The 26,665-nt window shown below is 37.5% G+C and overlaps 1 protein-coding gene across 5 annotated transcripts in view; it reads right to left on the reverse strand.

The window, feature by feature from the left end:
- The window catches only part of GOLGB1 (golgin B1), a 123,792-nt gene that overhangs the window by 12,686 nt on the left and 84,441 nt on the right, over positions 1 to 26,665 (reverse strand). For 4 of the 5 annotated variants that reach the window (XM_046001731.1, XM_046001730.1, XM_046001729.1 and 1 more), the window contains 3 exons: positions 20,757 to 25,960; positions 17,788 to 19,702; positions 3,771 to 3,949 (listed from right to left, as the gene is read on the reverse strand). In XM_046001731.1, the coding sequence (XP_045857687.1) occupies positions 3,771 to 3,949; positions 17,788 to 19,702; positions 20,757 to 25,960 (7,298 nt within the window). Of the gene's footprint in view, positions 1 to 3,770; positions 3,950 to 4,996; positions 5,083 to 17,787; positions 19,703 to 20,756; positions 25,961 to 26,665 lie in introns of those variants that run through there. The other variant, XM_046001732.1, reaches the window with a different exon arrangement.

The following is a 26,665-nucleotide window of genomic DNA, read 5'->3' on the forward strand; positions in this document are numbered from 1 at the left end:
ATGGAAAGAGACGCTCACTGGAAAATAGGGCCTAAGGAACAAAGCTGATTACCTCATAGAATTCAGCCATAAAGGGATATAACTCATTTACTCTGCTTATGTAACACCGCACAGGAACCAAAGCAGAATAAGCAAACCAGTAGCCAAAGGGGTTAGAGAAAGGTTATGGTATAAATCCAGGCTCTCCTAATAAGCCAACGCTGAGGCTAACAGCTAACAGAAGCTTGAACAAGATGTTTCAGCTTTTTCATGTTTGAAAAGTTAATTTCCCCAAAGTAGATCAAGAGCAGAAGACTGAGGTCCTAAAGATATTCAGCTAAAGAAACTGGTCTTAAACCCTAAGAGACTCTTAATCTCACAAAACAAACTGAGGGTTGCTGGGGGTGGGGGTTGGGAGAGGATGGTTCGGTTATGGGCATTGGGGAAGGTATGTGCTATGGTGAGTGCTGTGAAGTGTAAACCTGGCGATTCACAGACCTGTACCCCTGGGGCTAATAATACATTATATGTTAATAAAAAAAATTTTTTTTTAATATTAAAAAAAGAACTAAAATATTGACTTTTGGAAACATGAAAGGTTTTTTTTCTATAAGGTCTATTAACCCTTTGCAATGTATTTATTTCTTGTATCTTTAATTAAAATTTATTCCATTTGAAAAAAAAAAGGAAACTGGTCTTAAAGTCAGGGAATCAAACCTGTGTCCTCATTTTCTTCTTCCTTCTAAATATGAAGTAAGGTATCTTCCTCTCCATCCCCTTAAAATTTACTTTCACTCGAGATATAATTACTTTTCTTCAAAATTGCTCAAATGTGAGATAAAGAGAGAAAAGCTAATAGAAAGGTAAATAGGAACAGAAGGGAGGTAAAAAAAATCAATAGACTAGAAATCTTTTTTTTTCTCTTCTCTCTGCCCAGTGATAATGAAATGCTTTTCTCCACAATCCTTCAGTGGTATCAGTGGAGCCCATGTATGGAGCTTGGTCATCTAGTCTCACCTAACAGTAATGACGCACTACTTCCCCCTCAACTGCAGTTGTCAGTGGAATACAGGTGGGGAGCCTGGACTTCTGCCTCTTCCTGGCAATATCAAGGCACCTCTTCCCCTGCAGCATCAATGAAGGCTGGGTAGGGAGCCCACTGGACTTCACCCACCTTCTAGCAGTAAAGTATCAGTGGAAGCCTACTAAAGCAGAGGATTTAAGTAAGCCTTAAAGAGTATAATCTATAAAATGTTCAGGATACAACTGAAAATCACTCATCATACTAAGAACCAGGGAAGTCATGACTTGATGGAGAAAAGAGAATCTACAGATAACACTGAAATGAAAGAGATGTTGAATTATATGTTATAGAATATAAGGATTTTAAAGCAGCCACCACAGAAATGCTTCAACAAGCAATTACTAACACACTGAAAACAGAGAAAGCTTCACATTTCTCCAAAGAAGATACACAGATAGACAACAGACACGTGAAAATATGTTCAGCCTCATAATCTTCAGAGAAAAGCAAATCAAAACCCCAATAAGGTATCACCTCACAGCAGTCATAATCATAAAAGACAAGAAATAGTAAGTGTTGGTAAGGATGTGGAGAAAAAGGAACCTTCAGGAACCATTGCTGGGAATGTAAACTGGTGTAGCCACTATGGAAAACAGTATGACGGTTCCTCAAAAAATTAAAAATAGAATACATACAACCCAGTAATTCCACTACTGGGTATTTTCACAAAGAAAATCGAACACTAATGCAAAAAGATATATGCATCCTTATGTTCACATTATACAGCATAATTATTCACATATATTCAGCATTATTTGTAATAGCCAAGATACAGAAGCAACTCAAGTGTCCATTGGTAGATGAATGGATAAAAAAGACCTGGTGTGTGCACACACACATGCATGCAGACATATGAAAATACTACTTAACTAAAAAAAGAAAGAAGTTTTGCTGTTCACAACATGGATTGGCCTAGAGGGTATTATGCTAAGTTAAATAAGTCAGAAAAAGACAAATACCATATGATTTCACTTATATGTGGAATCTGAAAAACAAAGAACAAATAAACAAAAAAGAAGTGGACTCATAAATACGTGAACAAACTGGTGATTGCTAGAGGAGAGGGGGGTTGGAGGATGGGGAAAATAGGTGAGAGGATTAAGAGGGACAAATTTTCAGTTATAAAATAAATAAATCACAGGAATGAAAAGTTCACCATAGGAAATAAACTCAATAATATTATAATTACTTTGTATGGTGACATATGGTAACTACACTTATCATGGTGAGCACTGCATAATGCATACAATTGTTGAATCACTATGTTGTACAGATGAAACTTATGTTACTATTATTCAATTTAAAAAAACCAGAGAAAACCTCAGTGAAGAAATAGAAGATATAAAGAACTGGATGGAAATTTTAGAACTGAAAAACACAATATCCCAAATAAAAGCTAACTCAATGGGTTCAATAGCAGAAGGGAAGTGATGAAGAATCAAGAATCAGTGAATCTGAAGACAGAACAACAGAAATTACTGAATTTGCTTAAAGAGAAAAATAATCATTAAACTGGATTTCATCAAAATTAAAAAGACCTTATTGAGAAGAATGAAAAGATAAACTGAAAACTGGGAGAAAATATTTACAAACCAACTGTCTAACAGAGAACTTACACCTAGAACATAAAAAGAACCCTCAAAACTCAATAGCAAAAAATTAACAACCCAAATAAAAAATAGATAAAACACATGAACAAACATTTCATCAAAAAGGACATATGGATGCCAAATAAGCTATTTAAAAATGTTCAACATTATTAGCTATTATGCCAATTAAAACCACAATGAAACTGCATGACATACCTATTAAAAAATTAAAATATAGTTACAATATCAAATGCTCACAAGGATATAGCATTTCATATTGAAACTGGATCACTCATATATTGCTGGCCGGAATATAAAATGTACAGTCATTCTGGAATATAATTTTACAGTTTCTTGACAAACTAAACAGGTACTTACCATACAACCTAGCATTTGTACTCCTGGACAACTCTCTCAGAGAAATGGAAATTTATTGTCTACATAAAAACCTATACACAAATGTTTATAGCAGCTTTATTAATAATAACTCAGAACTACTACTCATGGGTGAATAGTTAAAGCAGTACATTACACCATGAAACACTGTTCATCAATAAAAAAGAATGAACTACTGATATATGAACAATGTCAATGGACCTCAAGGGCATTATGATGTGTGAATAAAGGTAATTTCAAAAGGTTACATATTTTAGGATTCCACTTAAAAAACTATAAGTTAACTAACGAATTTAAATAAAAACTCAAAAAAAAATCTCAAAAATGGCAAAATGATAGAGATGGAGAACAAATTAGTGGTAGTCAGAGTCAGGGATACTAGCATGGGGAATAAGATTATGACTGTAAATTAGTACCACAAGGGATATTATTTGTGGAAATGGAACACTTGTGTATCTTGGCTGTCGTGATGATTACATGTATTTGCACATATGAAAAAGTATACACACACACACGAGTGAAGGTAAAATTGATGAAATCTGAAGGAGGTCTTTGAATCGCACCCATGTCATTTCTGATTTTGGTGTACTATAGTAATGTAAGGTACACAGGAGCTCTCTGTATTATTTTTGCAACTTCTTACAAAACTATAATTATTTTATAATAAAATATTTTTTAAAAAACACTAAAAGAAAAGGGTCAAGAAGCAGGGATGATCATACCTGAGCTGATGCAGCTCATGCTGCCAGGAGAGATTTTCCTGCCTTAGCTCTTCTTGCATTATCTGAAAATTTTTTGTCTTATCTTGATACTCCTGAAGTCGAGCCTTCAGTGGACGTAATTCAGTGATTTCTTGGTTAATCTGTAAGTACTGTTGCTGCAGATTCTTCAATTCCTTCAGCTTTAACCAAAGGGAAAGTAAAAGGGTGATTCAGCACGTCTCATTTACCAAGCTGTAAGTCATCAACAGCTCCCTACAAAGGCAGTCAGACACCACAACATACTGTCAGCACCTAACAAGTTCATTAACATATATTTGCAACACAAATCTCTAAAACGGTGAACTAAAGAGAGCCACCATCAAGGTTATAGGGTCTGACCATTCCTGCAACTTGTACCCCAGACCCCTAAGGTCTTAGGTTGACTCTAAATCTAAAGCTCAGACATAGGACAGACTTAAAGGACCTACAGTTTCTTTGTAGGTGTTAACTCCCCAGAACAAGAAAGGTAAAGACAGCTTAACTTTCTATTTAGCTCTGTGCCCTATTTAGGCTCTTAAACTTTCTTATATGGGTATCAACCTTAATTTAGCTTAGCTGATGTGGACTATAAAAAGAAGGTAGCGATGCCCAGGCTCAATGGTTTAAGAGCACTTACTTAGGCTTTGGGGTCCAACATCCTTCCCACATAGGTTGTGTGACCTAGTACATATTCCTTACACCCCTAAGCCTTAATTTCCCATACCTATAAAATTTCCCTTATCTTAATTTCCCTTACCTCCCTTATGGTACCTAGATTATGAGAACTAAATGAGAAAATTAATGGCGATGGTGGTGATGGTGATGGTAATAATGATGATGATAATACAATGATGATGAACTTGCCTTTAATCAACAAAACTGCCTATCTACATTCCAGGTACATCTTCAAATTCTTTATCCCTGCACTCACTAAAAGCTTGGTAGTAAGAAATAATGTTAGGACACCTGGATTAAAAGGGGGCCTTGAACATGCGTCTCTTTTGCCCACTCTTGGAAACATCATTAAAGCTACAATAAATGCATCATTTTATAAGCATAAAACACAAGAACAGGAAGAGGAATCAGCAGCAACAAAATTAATTTTGGAAGCTGAAAAGCAGATGCATAAGTAGTAACTGACTTAACAGATCTGGGAAAGCCAAATCTTAAGCTGGCAGTAAGGAAAGCCAAGAACCAACAGAACTTACTCCGCAGAATCTTCAAAAGGCTCAGGAATTAACAGCACCAGGTACCTCTGGAGAAGATGGTGATGGGGGTAGGGAGAAGGTGGTAGCTGAAATAAGGAGGATTAGATGAAAGCTGCTTAAAATACAACTGCATCCCTAAATACTCTCCTCAGTTGCACATCTTTTGTTAACTCTAACAGACAGCTAGTTTTATTCTTTGGAGAAGGCAAAAGTCGTCTCTGGACCATTAGATACCAGGTACAACTGAAGGTAAAGGTACTGCTCTAAAACAATGGTGATCAAGTAAATATATGCCTCCTAAATTCTTGAACCCTTCCCCTACTCAACATGGACAGTGCTGGCACCCAGGCCTTTACCATCCACACATGAAATGATAAGTCTTCTCTAGAAAATCTAACCAGCCTAAGAGGAACTAAAGATACCAAGACTGGACTACCCACAGAAAGCTCAGCAACATCACCCTGCAATCACCAACCTCACAGTTGGTAAACCCCATTCACAAGATTTTTAGACCTTACCCTTATTAAACATGAAGAGTAAATCAAGGGTTAACGCTCACCAGAGAATGGCTATCACTAAGGTTAGGATGAAAAGAACTAGAACAAAAGTAATTCAAAAGAGCTTAGCAGGGGAAAGAATATAATATACTTAAAGTTTTAAGAGAGACTATTAGAAATCAGAAATATTGTAACAGAAAAAAACAGTAAAGAAAATTTCATTATAAGAAAATATCAAAGAACAAAATTGCCACCACTAAAGATAAAGGTGAGAAAATCTTCCCAGAGTATAGCCAAAAGACTAGGAAAGATAACAAAATTATACAACCAAACCAGAAGGTCCTAAATCTAAATAACTGGCTTTTCATGGAGGGGAAAAAAAAAAAAATAACAGAGAAAAGGGATGGGGGAAAATTGGTAAAACTAATTCAAAAGAATCTCCCAAAATTGATGAATATGACTTCTTAGATTCAAAGGACTAGACACAATAATGAATGAAAATAGACTCACATCAAAGTACATTGTCATAAAATTTCACAATACACAGGACTAAAAACTTCTATACATTTCCAGAAAAAGATGAGAGAAAAGGAGACAGAGAGAGAAAAAGAGATAAAGAAACAGATAAGATTTAAAGATGAGGGAACAAAACAGCTTTAGACTCCTGCACCACAATGTAAACGAAAAGGTAACAGACCAAAGTCTTCACAATTTTGAAGGGGAATTATTTTCAGCTTAGAATTCTATACCCAGCCAAACTACCAATCAACTATGGGAGATGAAAAGACATTTTCAATGAATTTACCTCCCCTGTATCTTTTCTTAGGGAGCTACTAAATGATTTCTTTCAAAATGACAAAAAACCAAGTTGAGGAAGACGTGGAATAGAAGAAACAGGAGATCTAACAGAAGACAGATGTGAAGGGAGCTATCCTAGGATGTAAACAGTATCTTGGTTCATGTAAGAATAAGAAAGCGACTCCAAATTTTCTTCACAAATACAATACTGATAGGAATAAACATCTTAAGAGGAGGACATGTGAATAAATGGCAATAAACCTGGAGTTAAATTACATTGATGAATACAAAGAAAATGAAGTAACAACAAAAACAGTTATTAACTCTAAGGGGGAAAAAGATGCTGAGGAAAATAAAAATAACATGTCTCGGCTCTCATTTGTAGTCCTAAAAATGTAAACATTGATATAAACATAAATATTAAACTAACTGAAATTTAAATTACATCAGAATGGGGAAGAGAGACTGTATATTGAGTATGTGCATATGCACTGTGGAAGGGGAGAAAAGAGAACTAAACCCCGTTAGCATAAAAGAAAGTCAGTAGCTAATGCAAAGAATGAAAACCCAATATGCATTATAAGTATGATATGCAGACACTGAGAAAACACCAAAATAATAAGAGAGTTCAAAGTAAACTGCCTTGGGAGAAAGAGAAAGAGTTGCAGTAGAAGTGTTGTTTTTCTCATCAAATATGTGGAATTCAGTGACATGCTGAATTTAGTGACATATATATAACTTTATTCTTTAAACAATAGACTTTTCATGCACTAAATATATTCTTTATTCCCTCCTCTAATCCAGATACTCTAAATGTTAATCTTAAAACAGACCAGATCATCAGAAAGCTGTGTGTCTGGGACTGCATTTTAACCATTTGTATAAGTACGTTTAGGAAATTATACAAAGTTCTTTTGATATGCAGTTACAGCAAGGAACAGCTAAACTAAACCCTATAAAACACTTATATTTACTGTAGAGAAGTAAAGGATGTTTTTCAACTTCATACAGTCCTCTCTATGGAAGCACAGAAGGAATTTCTTGCAGGCCTCAATACTTAACTATTCTTATATTAAAGAAACAGCTTTTCTTTCTTCCTTTCCCCTAAAATATGGTCACTGCAATTCATGTGCAGGGCTCTTTAATTTCTCATTTCTGATGGCTGCCAGAAAACTGGGAAAAGAACTGATGACCTATCTTTCTAAAAAGATACTGTAATATCTCCTAGGGACACTAAATTTATTCCTGGTTTAACCTTTTTCTCTATCCTCATTTTCTCTTCCTTCTCAATTACTTGTATTATATTATCTTGAAATCAACTTCAAGATACGCTACTTCAAGTCATTTTCAGAAAGAAATGAGTATACAGGACTTTTAAGAAAGATGGCAGAGTCAGAGGATCCTAAACTCACCTCATCTGATGAATACAACTAGATAAACCCACGTTAATGTAAATGTGCCCAGAAAATGACCCAAAGACTGGCAGAACAGACTCTCCACAGCTAAACATAGAGGAGAGACCACATAAAAAATGGTAGGAAAGGTGGAAAGTAACCAGAGTCAGTAACCAAGCCGATCCATGAGACTTCCATGAGAGGGAGGGACACTACAGACACAGAGAAGGAACAGGAGCAGACTCAACACCAGGCATCCTAGTCACAAGGACCTGCATTGCGAAGACAAATCCCCACAACATTTGGCTTTGAGAACCAGAGGGGATTAATACCTGGAGTTTTTACAATCAGTTGGGCTTACCACCTGGAACTTTAAAAATGAGAAGCTTGGCTCTGGGAGAGCTGGAGGGCAAGAAGAAACCGAGTCCCTGCCAATAAATAGCAAAAACAACAACAACAACAACAAAAAACCACCCAGCCCCGCTGGGATACAGCATAAAAGCAGCATTTTGGAAGATGCCTGGGGTATACAAAGAAGATTTATTTATTAATCTAAGAATGTGTGCTGGAGGGTCAGGGATCTTTGGGAGACTTCTCCAAGAACAAAGGAACCAGCGGACACCATTTCCCTCCTACCCCTCAAGCCTACATATACAGACACCAGCACAGCACAAACATGTTTTATCTGGATTGCTAACAGCACACCCCACCCTTGGGCTCTTCTATAGACTCACCCCTCCAACCTGGCCTCAGCAGGAATATATCCAAAGTGGTGCCACAGGTGTGACATTGTGCAAGAAGCCCCAACAGGGGCCAGTGCCACTCCAAAGTGACTCCTGTACAAGGGAGGGGGGAAGATAACCATGCACATTAGTTTGACTGAAGCCTTAGAGTGGTTTGGGAGCAGATATCTTGTCTGACTGTAGGCCCCAGCAACCAACAACAGGGGATAACACAGGGAGAGTACCTTGTAGTTCACTGCAACCACAACGCTGGCAAACACCTGGTCTGACCCAACTCAAGCCCAAGGCAGCCCCAGAGTGGCCCATTAAAAACACAGGGACCAAACTCTGCCTAAAACAGGCAAAGGGAGCCACTGCAGTTGACTACACTGAAAGCAAACACAGCTCAGCCACAATAGGCAGGTACATACAACACACATGAGACGTCTTGGAAATGTCAGGTGCTGGTAAACAAGGGACACTGCAGAGCACCACAGGGCATTTTCTTTATAAGGCTGCTACTTGCAACAGCTGACCTGATATTGCTTACTTTCCTAACACATAGACATGAAACTAAAAAATACACTAGAGAGAATAAATGTAGAACAGAGAAAAGAGAAGTATAGATCAGTGACCTGGAGGACAGAGTAATGGAAAACAATCAAGCTGAACAGGAAAAAGAAATAAAATTAATAAAGAATGAGAACAGATTAATGGAACTCAGCGACATCTTCAAAAGTAACATTTGCATTATATAGATCCCAGAAAAAGAGAGAGTAAAGGGGGCAGAAAATTTATTTGAAGAAATAATAGATGAAAATTTCCCTAATGTGGGGAAAGATACATAAATCCAGATCCAGGAGGCAAAGAGAGCCCCCAACAGAATCAACGCAGGGAGGTCCACACCAAGACACAGAATAATTAAAATGGCAAAAAAGTAATGATAAAGAATTTTAAAAGCAGCAAGAGAAAAGAACACAGTATATACAAGGGAAAAGCCCATAAAGTTATCAGCTGATTTTTCAGCAGAAACTTTGCAGGCCGTAAGAAAGTGGCATGATATTCAAAGTGCTGAAAGAAAAAAACCGTGCAACCAACAACACTCTATTCAGCAAGGCTATCATTCAGAATAGGAGAGATAAAGTTTTCCAGACAAACAAAAGTTAAAGAAATACATCACCATTAAATCAGCCTTATAAGAAATATTAAAGGGGATTCTTCAAGTGGAAAGGAGAAAGGAAAGACTATAAACAGGAATAAGAAAAGAAGGAAGCACAAAAGCAGTAAAATTAAGTATAGCTATAAAAAATCAGTCAAAGGTTTCACAAAATAAAAATATCTAAAGTATGGCACTATACCTAAAACATGCAGGGGAGAGGAATAAATCTTGGTACTTTAAGAATGGGTTCCAACTTAAGCAACAATGAGGGTGCCCAGGTGGCTCAGTTGGTTAAGCGTCTGCCTTCAGCTCAGGTCATGATCCCAGAGTCCTAGGATCGAACTCCATGTGGGGCTCCCTGCTCCATGGGGTGCCTACTTCTCACTCTCCCTCTGCCTGCTGCTCTCCCTACTTGTGGTCTCTCTTTCTCTCTCTGTCAAATAAATAAAATCTTTAAAAAAAAAAAAAAAAAAACTTAAGCAACAATCAACTTAATACAGACTGTTATATGCACAAGATATTATATATAAACCTAATGGTAACCACAAATCAAGAAACTGGCAATAGATATACAAAAAATAAAGAAAAGGAATCCAAGTATATCATTAAAGAAAGCCAGCAACTCATGAGAGAAGAGAGCACGAGAAGAAAGGAACAGAGATTTACAAAACAACTGTAAGACAAGAAACGAAATAGCAATATGTACATACCTATCAATAATTACTTTGAATGTAAATGAACTAAACTCTCCAATCAAAAAACAGGGTGACAGAATGGATAAAAAAGCAAGACCATCTAGATGCTGTTTGCAAGACATTCATTTCAAACCTAAAGACATCTGCAGATTGAAAATGAGGGGGATAGAGAAACATTTATCATGCAAATGGATTTCAAGAGAAATCCAGGGTAGCAATACTTACAGTGAACAAAACAGACTTTAAAATAAAGACAGTACCAAGAAACAAAAAAGAACATTACATAATCATAAAGGGAACAATCCAACAATATGTAACAATTGTAAATATTTATGAACCCAACATGGAAGCACCCAAATAGATAAAGCAGCTCACAACAAACATACAAGTAATCGATAGTAATACAATAATAGCAGGAGACTAACACCCCACTGGAATCAATGGATAGATCATCCAAACAGAAAATCAACAAGGAAAAAGGAAAATCAACAAGTGTGGCTTTGAATGACACACTAGGCCAGATGTACCTAACAGGTATGAATAGAACATTCCATCCTAAAACAGTGGAATACACATTCTTTTCAAGTGCACATGGAACATTCTCCAGAAAAGATCACATGTTAGGCCACACAGTCTCAATGAATTCAAAATGACACCTTTTCTGACAATGCTATCAAACTAGAAATCAGCCCCAAGGGGGGAAAAAAAAACCAAACACAAATACATGGAGATTATATAATATGCTACTAATGAATTGGTCAACTAAGAAATCAAAGAGAAAATCAAACAATATACCGAAACAAATGAAAATGAAAACACAACAAATCCAAAATCTTTGGGATGCAGCAAAAGCAGTTCTAAGAAGGAAGTTTATAGCAATACAGGCCTACCTCAAGGAGCAAGAAAAGGAGCCAAAGGGACTAGAAAAAGAAGAACAAACAAAACCCAAAATGAGTAGGAGGGAAATAGTAAATTGGAACAGAAATAAACAAAATGGAAACTAAAAATACAGTAGGACAGATCAATGAAAGCAGGGGCCAGTTCCTGGAAAAGATGAACAGAAATGATAAAATGTTGGCTAGACTCATCAAAAAAGAGAAAAAGAAAGAGGGGGGACTCCAAATCAGAAAAGAAAGAGGAGAAATAACTGACACAACAGAAATACAAAGATTGTAAGAGAATATTATGAAAAATAGTATGTCTACAAATTGGACAACCCAGAAGAAATGGATAAATTCGTAGAAACATGTAGCCTACCAAAACTGAAGCAGGAAGACGTAGAAAATTTGAACACATTGATAACCAGCAAAGAAATTGAATCAGTAATCAACAAACTCCCAAAAAACAAGACATCTTCACAGCTGAATTCTACCAAACATTTGAAGAAAAGTTAATCCTGTTTATCTCAAACTATTAAAAAAGTAGAAGTGGAAGGAAAGCTCCCAAAGTCATTGTATGAGGTTAGCATTACCCTATTCCATAATCAGATAAAAACGTCATTAAAAAAAAAGAGAACTAGAGTCAACAACTCTTGATGAACATAAGATGCAAAAATCCTCAACAAAATATTGCCAAACTAAATCCAACAATACATTTAAAAAATCATTCACCGTGATCCAATAGGATTTACTCCTGGGATGCAGGGTGGTTCAATTTTCACAAATTAATCAACGTGATACACCACTTTAATAAAAGAAATTATAAGAACCATCTGATCTTTTCAATAAATGAAGAGAAATATTTGACAAAGTACAGCATCCATTCATGATAAAAGCCCTCAACACAGTAGGTTTAGAGGGAATATACCTCAACATAATAAAGGCCTTATATGAAAACCCACAGCTAACAACATACTCAGTGGGAAAAACTGAGAGCTTTTCCCCTGAGGTCAGGAACCATGCAAGGATTTTCTCTCTCCCACTTTTATTTAACATGGTACTAGAAGTCCTAGCCACAGCATCAGATAAGGAAAAAAAAAAAAAAAGGCATCCAAACTGGTAAGAAAGAAAACTCAGTATTTGCGGATGACATGATACTATAAAGAAAACTGTAAAGATGCCACCAAGAACTGATAAATGAATTCAGTAAGTTCACAGGATACAAAAACCAGTAGACAGAAATCTGTTGCATGTCTATATACTTAATGAACCAACAGAAAGAGATATTAATAAAACAATCCCATTTACAACTACAACCAAAAATGGTAAAATACCTAAGAATAAAATTAACCAAAGAGGTGAAAGACCTGTACTCTGAAATCTATAAAATCTATAAAACACTGGTGACAGAAAAAAACAAAATGGAAAGGTACTACATGCTCATGGATTGGGAGAGCAAATATTATTAAAATTTTATAATCAAATACAATCCCTGTCAAAATGCCAATACCATTTTTCACAAAACTAAAAAAAAAAAAAAAAAATCCTAAAATTTGTGTGCAACCACTAAAGACCCCAAACAGCCAAAGCAATCTTGAAAAAGAACAAAATTGGAGGTATCACTATCCCAGATTTCAAGCTATACTACAAAGCTGTAATAATCAAAACAGTATGGTACTGACATAAAAACATATAGCTCACTGAAATAGAAGAGAGAGCCCAGAAACAAACCCACGATTATAGGTTGATTAATATAAGACAAATGAGGCAAGAATATGTAGTGGGAAAAAAGTTTTTTCAACAAATAGGAATGGAATGGGAAACGGGACAGCTACATGCAAAAGAATGAAAGTGGACGACTTTCTTATACCATATGCAAAAATAACTCCTAAATGGATTTAAATCCTAATTGTGAGACCTGAAACCATAAAAATCCTAGAAGACAACTACAGGCAGTAATTTCTTTGACATTGGCCCTGGCAACATTTTTCTAGATAGGTCTCCCAAGTCAAGGGAGACAAAAGGAAAAATAAACCATTGGGACTACATCAAAATAAAAAGCTTCTGCACAGCAAAAGAAACAATCAACAAAAAAAGACAACCTACTGAATGGGAGAACATATTTGTAATTGATATATCCACTAAAGGATTAGTATCTAAAATATACAAAAAACTTACAAAACAACACACACACACACACAAATCCAATTTAAAAATGGGCAGAAGGGGCACCTGGGTGGCTCAGTGGGTTAAAGCTTCTGCCTTCGGTTCAGGTCATGATCCCAGGGTCCTGGGATCAAGCCCTGCATCAGGCTCTCTGCTCAGCAGGGAGCCTACTTCTCCCTCTCTCTGTCTGCCTCTCTGCCTACTTGTGATCTCTGTCTCTCAAATAAATAAATAAAAATCTTTAATAAAAATAAATGGGCAGAAGACATGAACAGACCTTTTTTTCCCCAAAAAAGACATACAGATGGCCAACAGACACATGAAAAAATACCCAACATTACTAATCATTGGAAAAATGCAAATCAAAACCACAATGAGGTATCACCTCACACCTGTCAGAATGGCTAAAATAAAAAACAAGAGAAACAACAAGTGTTGGCAAAGACATGGAGGAAAAGGAACACTTGTGCACTGTTGATGAGAATGCAACTAGATACAACTGGTGCATCCACTGTGGAAAACAGTATGGAGGGTCCTCAAAAAATTAAAAATAGAGTTACCATGTGATCCAGTAATTCTACTACTGGGTATTAAACCCCAAAATACAGAAACACTAATTAGAAAAGGTATATGCATTCCTATGTTTATTATTTATTTATTCCTATGTTCATTATTTACAATAGCTAAACTACAGAAGCAAGCCAAGTGTCCATTGACAGATGAATGGATAAAGATGTGGTGCATATATATATAATGGAATATTACCCATGCATAAAAAAGAATGAAATCTCACTATTTGCAACAACTTGTGTGGGTCTAGAGTGTATGATACTAAGTGGAATAAGTCAGTCATAGAAAGACAAATACCATATAATTTTCTTCATAGGTGGAACTTAAGAAACAAAACAAATGATCAAAGAAAAAAAGAGGCAAAAAAACAGACTCTTTATAAATATAGAGTACAAAGGGATGGTTACTAGAGGGGAGGTAGCTGGGGAATGGGGTAAAAACAGGTGAAGGAGATTGAGAATACACTTACCTGATGAGCAATGAGTAATGTACAGAATTCTTGAATCACTACATTGTATACATGAAACTAATGTCACACTGTACATTAATTATACTGGAATTTCAAAGCAAATTTTAAAAAAGAACAAAATGTGTATAGATAAATGCGGTTCTGGAAATTTGCTTTCTACCCTTTAGATAGAAATTGCCTAAGTACCTATTTGATTATGGGAAAGTCCTAAGGAAGTTCAAACAGATACAAACACTACAGAATGTTTTCAGAGTTGTTTGGACACTGTAGTAGAATCCCCAGGGCTAATTCTCTGCACCTGGGACCCTCAGACTTGGAGAAACTTCACCCTGAATAACTAAGTAAAGAAGAGAATCAAAGTAAGCTAAATCCTTTTCAGATCTCAATCATTTCTGAGGTGGTCCTGACGGAAAGGAATTATAGTGTAGGCAGAGGTGATAAACTGCTGGCCTAAGCTGCATGTTCAAACTGATAGTGGTTGACATAAGAAAGCTCTCGTATTTATCATACATGCAGCCAGTAATTGAGAGACTATAAACGTCAATGCCCATGACACAGACTGAGAACAAAATATGTGGAAAAGAGTTGATGGCCAGTTAACAATATATTCCAAAAGTATCCAGAAGGGCCTCAGCAGACTGTAGTGGACCTCATATGTAGTATCACCAAGTCAGAGTGACAGGTCTTCATGTGATTTATAACCCTGCCTTGGCTTTCATTTACAGCAGATGTAAGAGCAAATGTTTCCAGAACTCCCCTATATGACAGTTTTACAAAATGGAAAAAAACTAACAAACAAACAAAAAAAACAATCCCACAGTGTTTTCAGTAACAACAACAAAAATAGAGAATGGTCACCAATTATTGATTATCTACCACATAATTAATTCCTCCTATGTTAAAATCATAGGAAATAAAAACAAGTGTAAGACATGACACTTACACACACAGACATATAGACATATACACATCAAGACAATATGGGACAAATGAAAATCCTAGAGAAGTACAGAAGGTAACAGATAATTAAGCAGTCTGGAAATGTAACCAGAAAGTTTGAGCTCCAGGGCAATGTTTAATAGTGGGAAATAATCTTCTCCAAAAAGGAAAATAGAGAGAACATTTTGGTTCATAGGATGGTAATGTGGAAGTAATAGGTAGGATTACTGCATAATAAGTAGATCAGTTTGGCTGCAATGAAGGGTATGAGTAGGGGAGAAGTAACAAGGAAGGCTGGAAAGAAGGACCTAACCAAATTATAGGGTCTCAAATGCCAGACTAAGAGGTTTGAATCCCAAGCCTATTCTAGAGATAATACAACTTTTAAACGTTTTTGAGCAGTACAGTAATAAGAAAGCAGAGCTTCAGATTTATTCAGCAATGGTATATAAAAATATACTGGAAAATGACAAACTGGAAGAAGCAGTACCACAACAGTTAAACGTACAGTGTTAAGAACTCATCCTAAATGATGATGGAAAGGAAAAGAAATAATTGAGGCCCATTGTGAATAAAGTGACAGACCTTGATGATAAATGAAATAAAATCATAGCCAGCTACCTTACAGAACAGAGGAACATTACTATGGGTTATAGAACTAAAGAAGTAAAAATATGCTGACTTGGCTCGTAAATATCCAGCAGACAAAAGTGTGGAATGGGGACTGAGAAATAGAAAAGGCTGAGAGAGGGCGCCTGGGTGGCTCAGTGGGTTAAGCTGTTGCCTTCGGCTCAGGTCATGATCTCAGGGTCATGGGATCGAGTCCCGCATCGGGCTCTCTGCTCAGCAGCGAGCCTGCTTCCCTCTCTCTCTCTCTGCCTGCCTCTTTGTCTACTTGTGATCTCTCTCTGTCAAATAAATAAATTAAATCTTTAAAAAAAAAAAAAAAAGGCTGAGAGATAGCAAGCGTTGAGAGATAACAAGTTTTGTCCCCAGTGTTTAAAATAGATAAGAAGAGTAAATCAATTGACTAATTGAAACCTTGTCAATTCAAAATCTAACCTAGTATCTTCTAGGAAAAAGATTTTGATTTTGAAGATAATCGAGTCCTAGATAGCTATAAAATACTACATCTTTGAGGTATATACGGTTCTGATGAAAACCTTTTACATTTGCATTCTGAAAGCAACAACAACAAAAAAGGGTTAGCTCCCAGGACAAAGTCAGCTGAACTGAAACTATTTTTAAGATATAAATAAATACATATACATTATATTGCTGTCAAAACCACAGCTGAAAAGAGGGGTTTTATTCAGATTACAAAAGTGAAAAAGGTATCTATAAATACTGGATATCAAGTGTAATATGAATGAACACATTGCCTACAATGAAAAAGAAAATTAGAACAAGGATTTGTAGTTAGGGGCAATGATCTTTTTATTTAGGTTGTTCTTAAAAACTAGAATTTTCGGGGCGCCTGGGTGGCTCAGTGGTTTAGGCCACTGCCTTCGGCTCAGGTCATGATCTCAGGGTCCTGGGATCGAGTCCCGCATCAGGCTCTCTGCTCGGCAGGGAGCCTGCTTCCCTCTCACTCTCTCTGCTTGCCTCTCTGCCTACTTGTGATCTCTCTGTCAAATAAATAAATAAAATCTTTAAAAAAAAAAAACAAAACAAAACTAGAATTTTCATATTCTGGACAGGGGTCACTTTTTAATGGAAAATCCAGCCTTTTGAAGCTCAATTTATTTCCTATTTGGCCCAAGTACATGGCCTTAAAAGAGTTAAGAACTGTCATGAAAGACAGTAACCTCACAAAGTAGAAGTTGGCTTGGCTTATAATAATTCCAGTTTTTGCTTCTGAATCTTGATACCCCGGAGGTTCTTAGAAAAAAAGACCGGAACTAAACTACTGGATCCTTCTAAAAGCAAAATTTTAGCATGAGAGATCCTCCTTATCTTTCTCTCAGATTGAAAAAAAGTTGGGTACTGAACTTCTTTAAATTAACTCTTTATATATTTAACTTTTTTGTGGACAAATTAGGGTTGCGTTATACATGAGATAAGCTGAGTCCTCTCTATAATTCTACCAGATGACCTAAGGCTAAACTCTCACTGTAAGAAGGCCCCGAATGACCCCCTATACCTTAGTTCAATTAAACTGTGACACATTCTAGAAATATTGACATGTGTGTACAAAATACATAAAACAACCTCCATGTCTTTTGGTCCTTTTATAACATGGAGAGTTTTGTGCAAAGAAAATCTGTTTTTAAATGGTACTGGCAGAATTAAAGTAATCTAAATAATGTTTGTGTGTCTCTCTAAGACCAAATGTATTATCTGGGCATTCTGTCCCAGATATAATACTGTGTAATACTGTCCCAGAATGCCCAGATAATACATGTATGCAAGAATGTGCTCATCTTTTCCTAAAGAAGTGAAAATTTTTAAAGAAAAGCTCAAAAACTCTCAAATGAAGATCACAAAGAGAACCAGACACTCACTAGTCGGTCTCTGTCATTTTGGAGGGATGACATAGCTTTCTTTAAACTCTGGACTTCAGCCGGGTTGGTTGCAGGCTGGGCTGCAGACCTCTGCTTCCCCTCCTCTGACTTGCGGAATTTCTCCAGTTCATTCAACAGGTGATCTCTCTCATTCTGTAGACTGGCCATAGCCTTGGAAAAGGACTTCACTTGGTTGTAAGAATCTTCTAGTTGTGAGGACAAGTGAAGCAGCTGCTCATCTTTGGACAGAAGCTGTTGGTTAAGTTTCTCGAGGTGAGGCAAGCTGTTATCCTCAGTGGAGTTTACAGAAAGGGCAACTTTCGAAACAGGAGCATCTCTTCCCCTGCTTAGGAGGCCCTGTTCTTCTCTCAGCTCTGCCAGCTCCTTCAGACTGGCATCGTATTTCCTTTTCAGTTCATCGAGCTCCTCATTGGCATGATCTCTGCTGTTTTGTAGGGAATTCATAGACCTTCCAAAAGACTGGATTTGTGCTGTGAGATCTTTATTTTCTTTGGTGACGGAGAGTAATTTCTGTTCCATCTCCACCAGATCTCTTGCCAGCTCTGCCACTCTCTCTTCTGCGGTTTCTGTTTCATTTCGCATTATCCCTGCATCATGATGAAGATGTTTCAATTCTTTCTTCAGTTTATCTTCAATTTCACCCACCTTCTTGGCAGCCTCCTTCTGAACATGAACCAATTCCTCTTCCAGTTCTGTAATTCTCTTCTGAGAGGAGAAAAGAATAGTACTTAACCTCTGTACTTCTTCTTCTTTTACTTTTAGTTGGGCCTGAAGTATTCCTAAAGTTCCTTCTTCTTGCAAGGCTGTCAACTGTCTCTTTAGTTGGGACACAGACACATTTAAGCTCTCAATCTCTTTAAACAAACCTTGTTTCTCTTCCTCTAGAGCAAGAGAGGACCTCCGCAGATCCTCCTTTGCTTCCTCAGACTCCTTCAGCTTTTCTTCCAATTTGACACATTCACTTTTCAGCTCCTTATTCTGCTGAAGTTGAGCGTCAAGGAGCTGCTTTTGCTGGCAGTCCTTTCTTGATATCACTTGGTTCAGGTCTTCTCTATATTGGATTAGTTCTGCATCTAGTTTGGCATTCTCAGAATTGAGATCATCCATATGACTTCGCAAGCATCGAATTTCTTCTTTAAGCTTGTTATTCTCAGCAGCAGCGTCTTGGATGAGTTGATCTTTTTCCAAGATGACAGAGAGATGTCGCTCTTCCAGCTGCTGGTAGTCACCTTCGATGCGGTCTCTGTCATCCTGGAGAGAAGACATGGATTTAACAAAGGAATTCAACTGAGCCTTCTGCTGCAAGTTTTCCTTTTTGATGGCTTTCAGTGCCTCCATAAGCTGGTTGGTTTTGTCAACAGCCTTTTTGTTCTCCTCTTCTAAGACAACATTCTCCTCTTCCTCCTGCAACAACAGGTTTTCCAATTCTTTAATTTCTTTATTATGTTGCTGATGTAGTTCAGCAACAGCTACTTGGACTGCCTGTTCCTTGGCAGAAAGCAAGCTTATAATCTTCTGCTCTTTCATGTTTATTTCTTCATGCAGCCTGCTGGTCAGTTCTCTGGAGGCCTGAAGATCCGTCTCTAGCTGTTCATAACTGAACTTACAATTCTGAATATCAGCCTCCTGCTGCTTTATGATTCCTTCCAAGTTTTCTTTGTTTTCCTTACATTTTTCTAAAGAGTTATTTAAATCAGCTGACTGGTCTCTGAGAATCTTAAGTTCTGATTCCAACTTAACTAATTCATTCTGAGAACTGTGGTATAGTTGTCGAGTCTCTTCTAGCTGGGACAAAAGTTCTTTGTTTTCCCCCTGCAGAGTATCACAGACCTTCTGTTGAAGCTGAACCTCTGTCTGGGCCTTGGACTCCCAAATCTGCTTGTCATGTTCAAGCCTAGAAAAAAAGAGAGAAGGTCATTAATCACAGATTTCAAGGGAACACTATTTGATACCTAAGGGACATACACAACATTACTCAGATTTAAAGATGAAGCAGTATTCGTAATTAAAGGTGCTCATCCTTTCAATGAAGAGGTATTAGTTCTACTGAATGTTCTGCATTAAAGATATATTGCACCTAAGGTTATTTAAGTCATAAAACTCCAAAGCCATGTTGCTTATTTTAGTGACATGACTTTGCACACCCTAGAAAGCAGTATTTCTCCTATTTTGCTTTACTTTGCTCCAGAAAAGCTCATGTCTAGCTCCTTAAAGGAATAATCTTGGTATGACAATGAGGAAACCTTTCTCAAAGCAGAAAAGTCCTAATAAAAGTGGAGGAGTGCCCAGTCTGGGGGTCACCATTAGTTCCTGAATTTGAAAAACGATATAAAATTGAAGTTAGAGGAAAACAACTCTCATGCAGTATGAATTGATGTTGAATATGGGAAAGAGAAAAGAGGACATCATTTATGAGGCTAAAACAATCATTTGGGGTACCACAGTAAAAATCCAGACAAAGTAGTAGAAATGAAAATGAAAAGAAAGGGATAAATCAAAGAGATCTCTCAATAGAAAGATGGGAAGAGCAGCAGACATAGATTTTCCACCTTAATATTAGCCAAAAGTCACTGACAAAAAAAGAGTCAGAAGTGAGACAGAATATAGGGAAAATTTCTAGTGAAATTTAAGCCAAAATTAGCCCCATAATATTAAAAGGCATAAAAAGGGGCGCCTGGGTGGCTCAGCAGGTTAAAGCCTCTGCCTTCGGCTCAGGTCATGATCTCAGGGTCCTGGGATCAAGTCCCGCATCGGGTTCTCTGCACAGCGGGGAGCCTGCTTCCTCCTCTTTCTCTGCCTCTCTGCCTAAGTGTGATCTCTCTGTCAAATAAATAAATAAAATCTTTAAAAAATAAATAAATAAAAATTAAAAGGCATAAAAATAGTTTAAATAGAGGCCTTCTTTACCTTCAGTTACATTTAGAAGAGCAAAAAAGTTACATATTTACCTGGAAATATTGATCTTCAATTCCTCCATGTGGATGGACATCTGCCTAAGTTGATCCTTTAGAACACTGCAGTTCTCCTCTTTGAGTCTAATTTCTTCTTCTTTGGTTTGAATAGCATCACTGAATTTCCTCTCCCATTTCTTGGCTTCATCTATCACCCTGTCTCGATCATCCTGAAGGGAAGACATGCTCTTTGTGAAAGCTGCAAGCTGGGCCACGGTACTGTCCAAGTTTTCCTGAAGCTGCTTAACTTCTTTGTCTTTCTTGTTCAAAGTAATCTGAATGTCTCCAAATGTCTCTTCCAAGTGGACTTTTTCTCTTCGCAAAGCATCCAGTTTCTCTTGCATGTTCTTCTTCTCTTTCAGGTGTTTCTCTTCTACCTGCTCCAGTCTTCGCTCCAGATCTTCATCCTTTTGTTTCATTTGGCTTTTAACTGATTCTTTGTTTGACTGAAGTTCCTTTTTCAACTTGAGATTGTCTGCTAGGACCCTTGCTGCTTCACTCTGAGTGTCATCTAACAGAACTTTGAAGCTAGCCAATTCTGCTTCTGCCTTCTTGCGGTGTTCGGTGGCCTGAGCCAAATTTTCTTTGGTTATTTCCAAATCTTTTTGAGACTCGGTCTGAACAAATTCTAAGGCCTTAACAGTTCTCTCCAGACCACTAATTTTCTCTTGGTACCTGATGCAGTCCTTCTGCAGCTGCTTTACTTCCTGCTGTTTTTCTTTTAAGAGCTCCTGTAGTTCCTTCGCATGGCTTTTATTGCCAGGTCCCTTCTGAGCACCTTGTATTTTCTCCAAATATTCCTTTCGTATTTCTGATTCCACCTTAGTTTTCTCCTTGACTAACTGCTGCTTTTCTTCTTCCAATTCACTCACACATTTTTTAAGGTTCTGCATTTCAGATTCTAGTAGCTCATTTTTTATTTGGGCATCTGTAACATCCTGATAGTAATTCCCAATGCTTCCATTAAGTTCTGCTAATTGATTCATAAGCCTTTCTTCCAAATCATCTTTCTCTTCTTCTGCTGTCTCCTTTAGCTTGGTAACTCTGGCAAGTTCTTCTTGTATTTGCTGATTTGATAGGTTTATTTTGGTTACTTCTTCCTGAAGCATTTTTAGTTCGTCATCCTTCGCTAATATTTGACTCAGTAAAGTACTTCTCTCATTTTCTAAAGTCTGGCTAAATTCCCTTTCTTTCTGCTTCTCTTCCTCTAACTCAGCAATTCTTTCTTTGAGCTGATCCATCTGCTGAAGATAGTTGTTAATTTCATCATGTGAGCTGACATTCTCACCTTCATCAGGCTTCTTGGCACTGTTCTCTGACAAAATGGATTCTGAATCTTCCGGCCCAGTGTTCATGTCCCCAGAGTCTTGCTCATTAGACTCACCTGGGACAGACTGTGTTGCCCCTTCAATGATAGTCCTTTGGTTATCCTGTTTCTCAGTGGCCTCTAGGCTAGCTTGTTTGGACACAACACTTTTTATCTGATGCTTTAAATCTCGAACCTCTCCACTTAGAGAGTCCTTCTCAGTCATTAACGCCTCAAACTCTTTAGAAAGGGTTTTATACTCTGTTTTGACCCTTTCTAGTTCCTCTTTCAAGTTGGAATTGGAAGAAAGAAGAGCTTCCATACCATCATTAGATGCACCTCCTCCTCCAGACTGTACCTCTGCTCTAAGCCGGTCATTCTCTTCTTCCAGTTCCAGGATTTTCTGCTGTTTAGATTTGGCAAACTTTCTCATCTTTTCCTTCATTTCCTCCATTTCCTGTTCAGTTTCCTGCAACTGCTTTTCTACTTCTTTCTTGTTTGCTTCTGTGCTTCTTAACTTGCCATACAGTTCTTGTTTCTCCTGCCTCACAGTTTCCACGACATGCTGAATCCTTTCTGCCTCATTACTGACATTCTCGTAAGACTGCAGAAGAACTTCATACTCTTTTTGTAACTCTTTGTGTTTCTCTTGCCACTCAGTGCTTTCTGCAATCTTAGAACATTTCAAAGATTCGATTTCCTTCACTAACTTTTCCTTATCTTCGGTAAGATCCTCCAGAGCTAATTTCAGACTTTCACAAGAGCCATTGAGACTTTGATTTTCCATTAAAGATCTGTCCATTTCTGTAATGAGCTTGTCTCTTTCTTCCTGAAGAAGAGCTAACTTTCCTAAGAACATATCTTTTTCTTTATTTTGAGTAGAAACTTGGCTTTCCAAGTCTGCCAGAGACTTAGTGAGATGTTCAATGGTATCTCTTGCCAAAGACAACTCCTCTTGGAGACCTTTGTTTTCTTTTAGTGCTTCTTTTCGGGAAATAAGGGCAGCTTGCAGTTTCCTCTGTATTTGTTGTTTTGCTTTACTTTCTTCTCCAGTCTCTTCTGGTTTTTGCTTCATTTCACAAAGTTCCATCTGTAACTGCTTTATCCTCTCATCATGTTCTTTGGCTTGCATTTCCAGCTGGGTACGCAGCTGGGTACGCAGAGCCTTGATTAAATCCTCTTGTTCCATTATCTCTGTCTGTACTTTTGTAAGCACCTCCTCTTTCTCATTAAGCTGTCCAGAAAGGTATCTAACTTCTTCTTCCTTTTTGCCCATGAGTTTTTGCAGTTCATCTATTTCAGGCTGCAATTCTCTTAGAAGTTCTAATCCAGCAATTTCTAGCTGACTGCTTTCCAATTTCTGCCTCAGGCTTTCTGCATGGGCTTCAGCTTCAAAGGACGCTGTCCTTAGACTTTGGATTTCCAAACCTTGTTTATTTATCTGCTCTTGTAACTGAAATACCTCTTCTGATTTTTTAGTAAGCTCATTTGTTGTAGAACTAACCTTCAATTCCAACTCCTCTTTCTCCACCTCTATTTCTTTCAGCTGGGTCTTAATCTGGACAACATAATTACTGCTCTGCAGAGCATCTCCATCTCTTGGATGAGAAAGCAAATGAGACTCTGAAACAAGTTGAGCAGGTTGCTGCTCTGTGGTTTTGAATAAAGGCTCTTTTAAACTTGGAGTGGGAGAGCCTGGATCCTGTTGGTCAATGCCCAGGAGTTTTCTGTCTATAGACTCCTTTACTTGAATCTGGAGTTGTCTCAGCTGGTCGCCAATGTTCTCATTTTCCTTGCTCTGCTCATCGAACTGTTCTTGTAAGCGATTATACTCATCCTTCTGGTGCTTCAGCTCCTCCCTAAGATGTCTTTCTTTCTCCTGTGCCTTTTGTAGAATAGCCTTTCGAGAGGTTAACACTTCCTGTAGCTTCTTTTGAAGTTGTTCCTTTTCTTTTTCTAAGTCCAGTATCTTTTCTTCCAGTTCTGGTTTCCAGTGCTCTCCACTCCCTGCACCAGGTGGACTGATCGCCACTGTTTCTTTTACAGGTGCTGCTGGGTCTCCATCACCTACATCCTTGTTACCTGTGGTTAATTTTTGGATAACTGCTTGGTTTTCAATGATTTCTGCTTGCAGCGAATCTATCTGGTTTGTCTTCTCTTGCAAGTTTTGATTCATCTGTTTGATCACAGCCTGTAACTGTTCTTCAGCTGCTACCTTTTCTTCTAAATCCTTCCTTATATGCTCTAATTCCACCTCTTTCTCAGATATTGTCTGCTTTAAAGAAATATCTACTTCGTGGCACTTCGCAGTCACACATTTTTCTGAGTCTTCTTTGCTTTCTTTATCTTCCTCCATTTCCCTCTTCTCACGCTCATTGAGCAGGATCTCGTTCATAGATTCATCTTTCACTTTGGCCAATTCCTCTTCTAATCTACTGACTTTCTGTAGAAGCTCCTTTCTGTTAATAAGAGCTGCCTGGAGCTTTCTCTTTCTCTGTTCACTTTCTTTCTTCACAAGGTCTAATTCATGCTGAAGCTCTTCTTTACTTAGGAGCCCTACTGGGCTCAGCTCATCATAATTCTGTTTAAGGCCAGAAACAACTTCTTTATCTTCTTCCACCTGCTCTTTTTTTGCCTCTTCAGCTCTCGATAATAAGTTCAGCTGTTCCTTAAGAGTCTTAATTTCAATCCCAAGAGAAAACTTCTCTTCATTAAGCTGGACCATTTTCTCAGTCATACTAAAGCTAATTTCTGTCACTTGCTGATCCTTCTCCAGGATGGTTTGTTGCAGGGTTTCCACATCTCTTTTTTTCTCTGATAAGAGTTGATCCATTTTTGCTATTTCAAGTTCCTTCTGTGAAAGAGCCTGGGAAAGTTCTTCCATCTTATTTGAGATATCCTTCACACGTTCTACTCCTTCAAGCACTTCATTTTCCTTCTTCTGCAGCTGGCTTTGCAGGCTTTTCACCAGTGTACTCTGCTCAGAAAACTGAAGCTGTATGTCATCCAGTTCATTCTGTAAAACTTCAATTTTCACATCTTTAGATTTGGCTTCTATGCTTAGACTGTGGATCTGTTCAGTAAGCAAATTGTGATGGTTTGTCTGACTTTCATAGTCAAGTCTTCTTTGTCTTTCTGCTTCGGCAAGGTTCACTTCCAGTTGTTGTACCTGAGCCCTCAGTTCTGTTACCACACTAAGTTCCTTCACTTGAGAAAGAAGCTGGTCTCTTTCTACAGACAAAGCAGTGAATGCACTGTTGGTGTTTTCAGCATTTTTCCTAAACTCTTCAATCACCTGGGTTAGGTTGCTGATTTCCCTAGCTTTCTCATCTAAATTTTCCTCATAGATTTCTTCTGCTTTATGAAAGTTTATCTCAAGCTCCGAAATTTGCCTTTTTAGCCTTTCCAATTCATCTTGGTGACACTGACAAATTCCTTGTACAGCAGAAGGGGGTTTATCAACATCATCCTGCCTAGTTGATTTTAATTCCATCCCTGTGTCATTCAAAGATATTTCCTCAGATGTTCTATTTTGATATTTACTACTCATCTGCTCTTCTTTTTCAACTGTTGGAAGACTGCTTTCTTCACATTGTATTGAGGGAAAATGTTGCCCTGTATCTTCAGGCAGTATTTTCATACTAACTGTGAGTATTCCTTCACTCTCTGTCTGCTTCATTTCTTTCTGGTCAGGGACCTCAGGGCCCCCCTCAGCCTTTTTTCCCTGGAGCTGCAACTTAAGAAATGCAATCTCTTCTTGAGCTTCTTTCATTTCCAACAATAAAATTGACAGTTCTTTATGTTTCTGAGAAAATGTGTTGTCTAGGACATTCTGTCCACTCTCCTGGGCAGAAGGGCTACTCCTATTGAGCCTGGTAATATCAACCATGTTGATCTGTTTTTTAAAAAAGAAAGGAAAAGCCTCAATCAGATAGATGTCTTATAAGAAAAAGTCTACTAAAAACTCATATTTCATGCATTTTTTTCAAATCTATAACTTACTAGTCCAAGCTTCCTACCATAAAACTGCTAAATCCTTTTAAAATCAGTTTTTATTTCCCAAATTGAACTTCTGAGAGTACCCTGTCAATCTTACACTGAGGCCAAGCCACAGTCATCAGACCTTATGGTAACCTGGAACTCCTTTTCCAGATATCCCTTACTTGGGAAACTATTTTCTTTGGATTAAAACTCCTACATGTTTCTCTTAAGAACCACTTAAAAATCAAAGGGAGGCAAGAGATGCATTAAATTTTGTTTCATCCCAAACCAAGAAGGAAGTTATAATTCTTTTTCCTAAGCTATCCACTGAAATGGAAATTATTAGATAAGATAGCCATTACCAGATAAGTAGATTATCAAACAAGTAGATTAAGATAAATTACCACTATCAAATAATCAAAAAGGAGTTCTGTGGAGGGTTGGGTATGAAATTACAGACTTGTTTGACAAAATACTATTATTACTACAAAGATAACCCTGTTAGACTGCTCAACCCATATACATTATTTCTATAATTGTCTTCCTGGGAAACAAAATCAGTGAATCTCCTGATAAATTTCATTAGAATTTTACTAAATGAATTTGGGTTCAGTGTACA

The sequence above is a fragment of the Meles meles genome, chromosome 4 (genome assembly GCF_922984935.1).
Source record: "Meles meles chromosome 4, mMelMel3.1 paternal haplotype, whole genome shotgun sequence".
NCBI lineage: Eukaryota > Metazoa > Chordata > Mammalia > Carnivora > Mustelidae > Meles > Meles meles.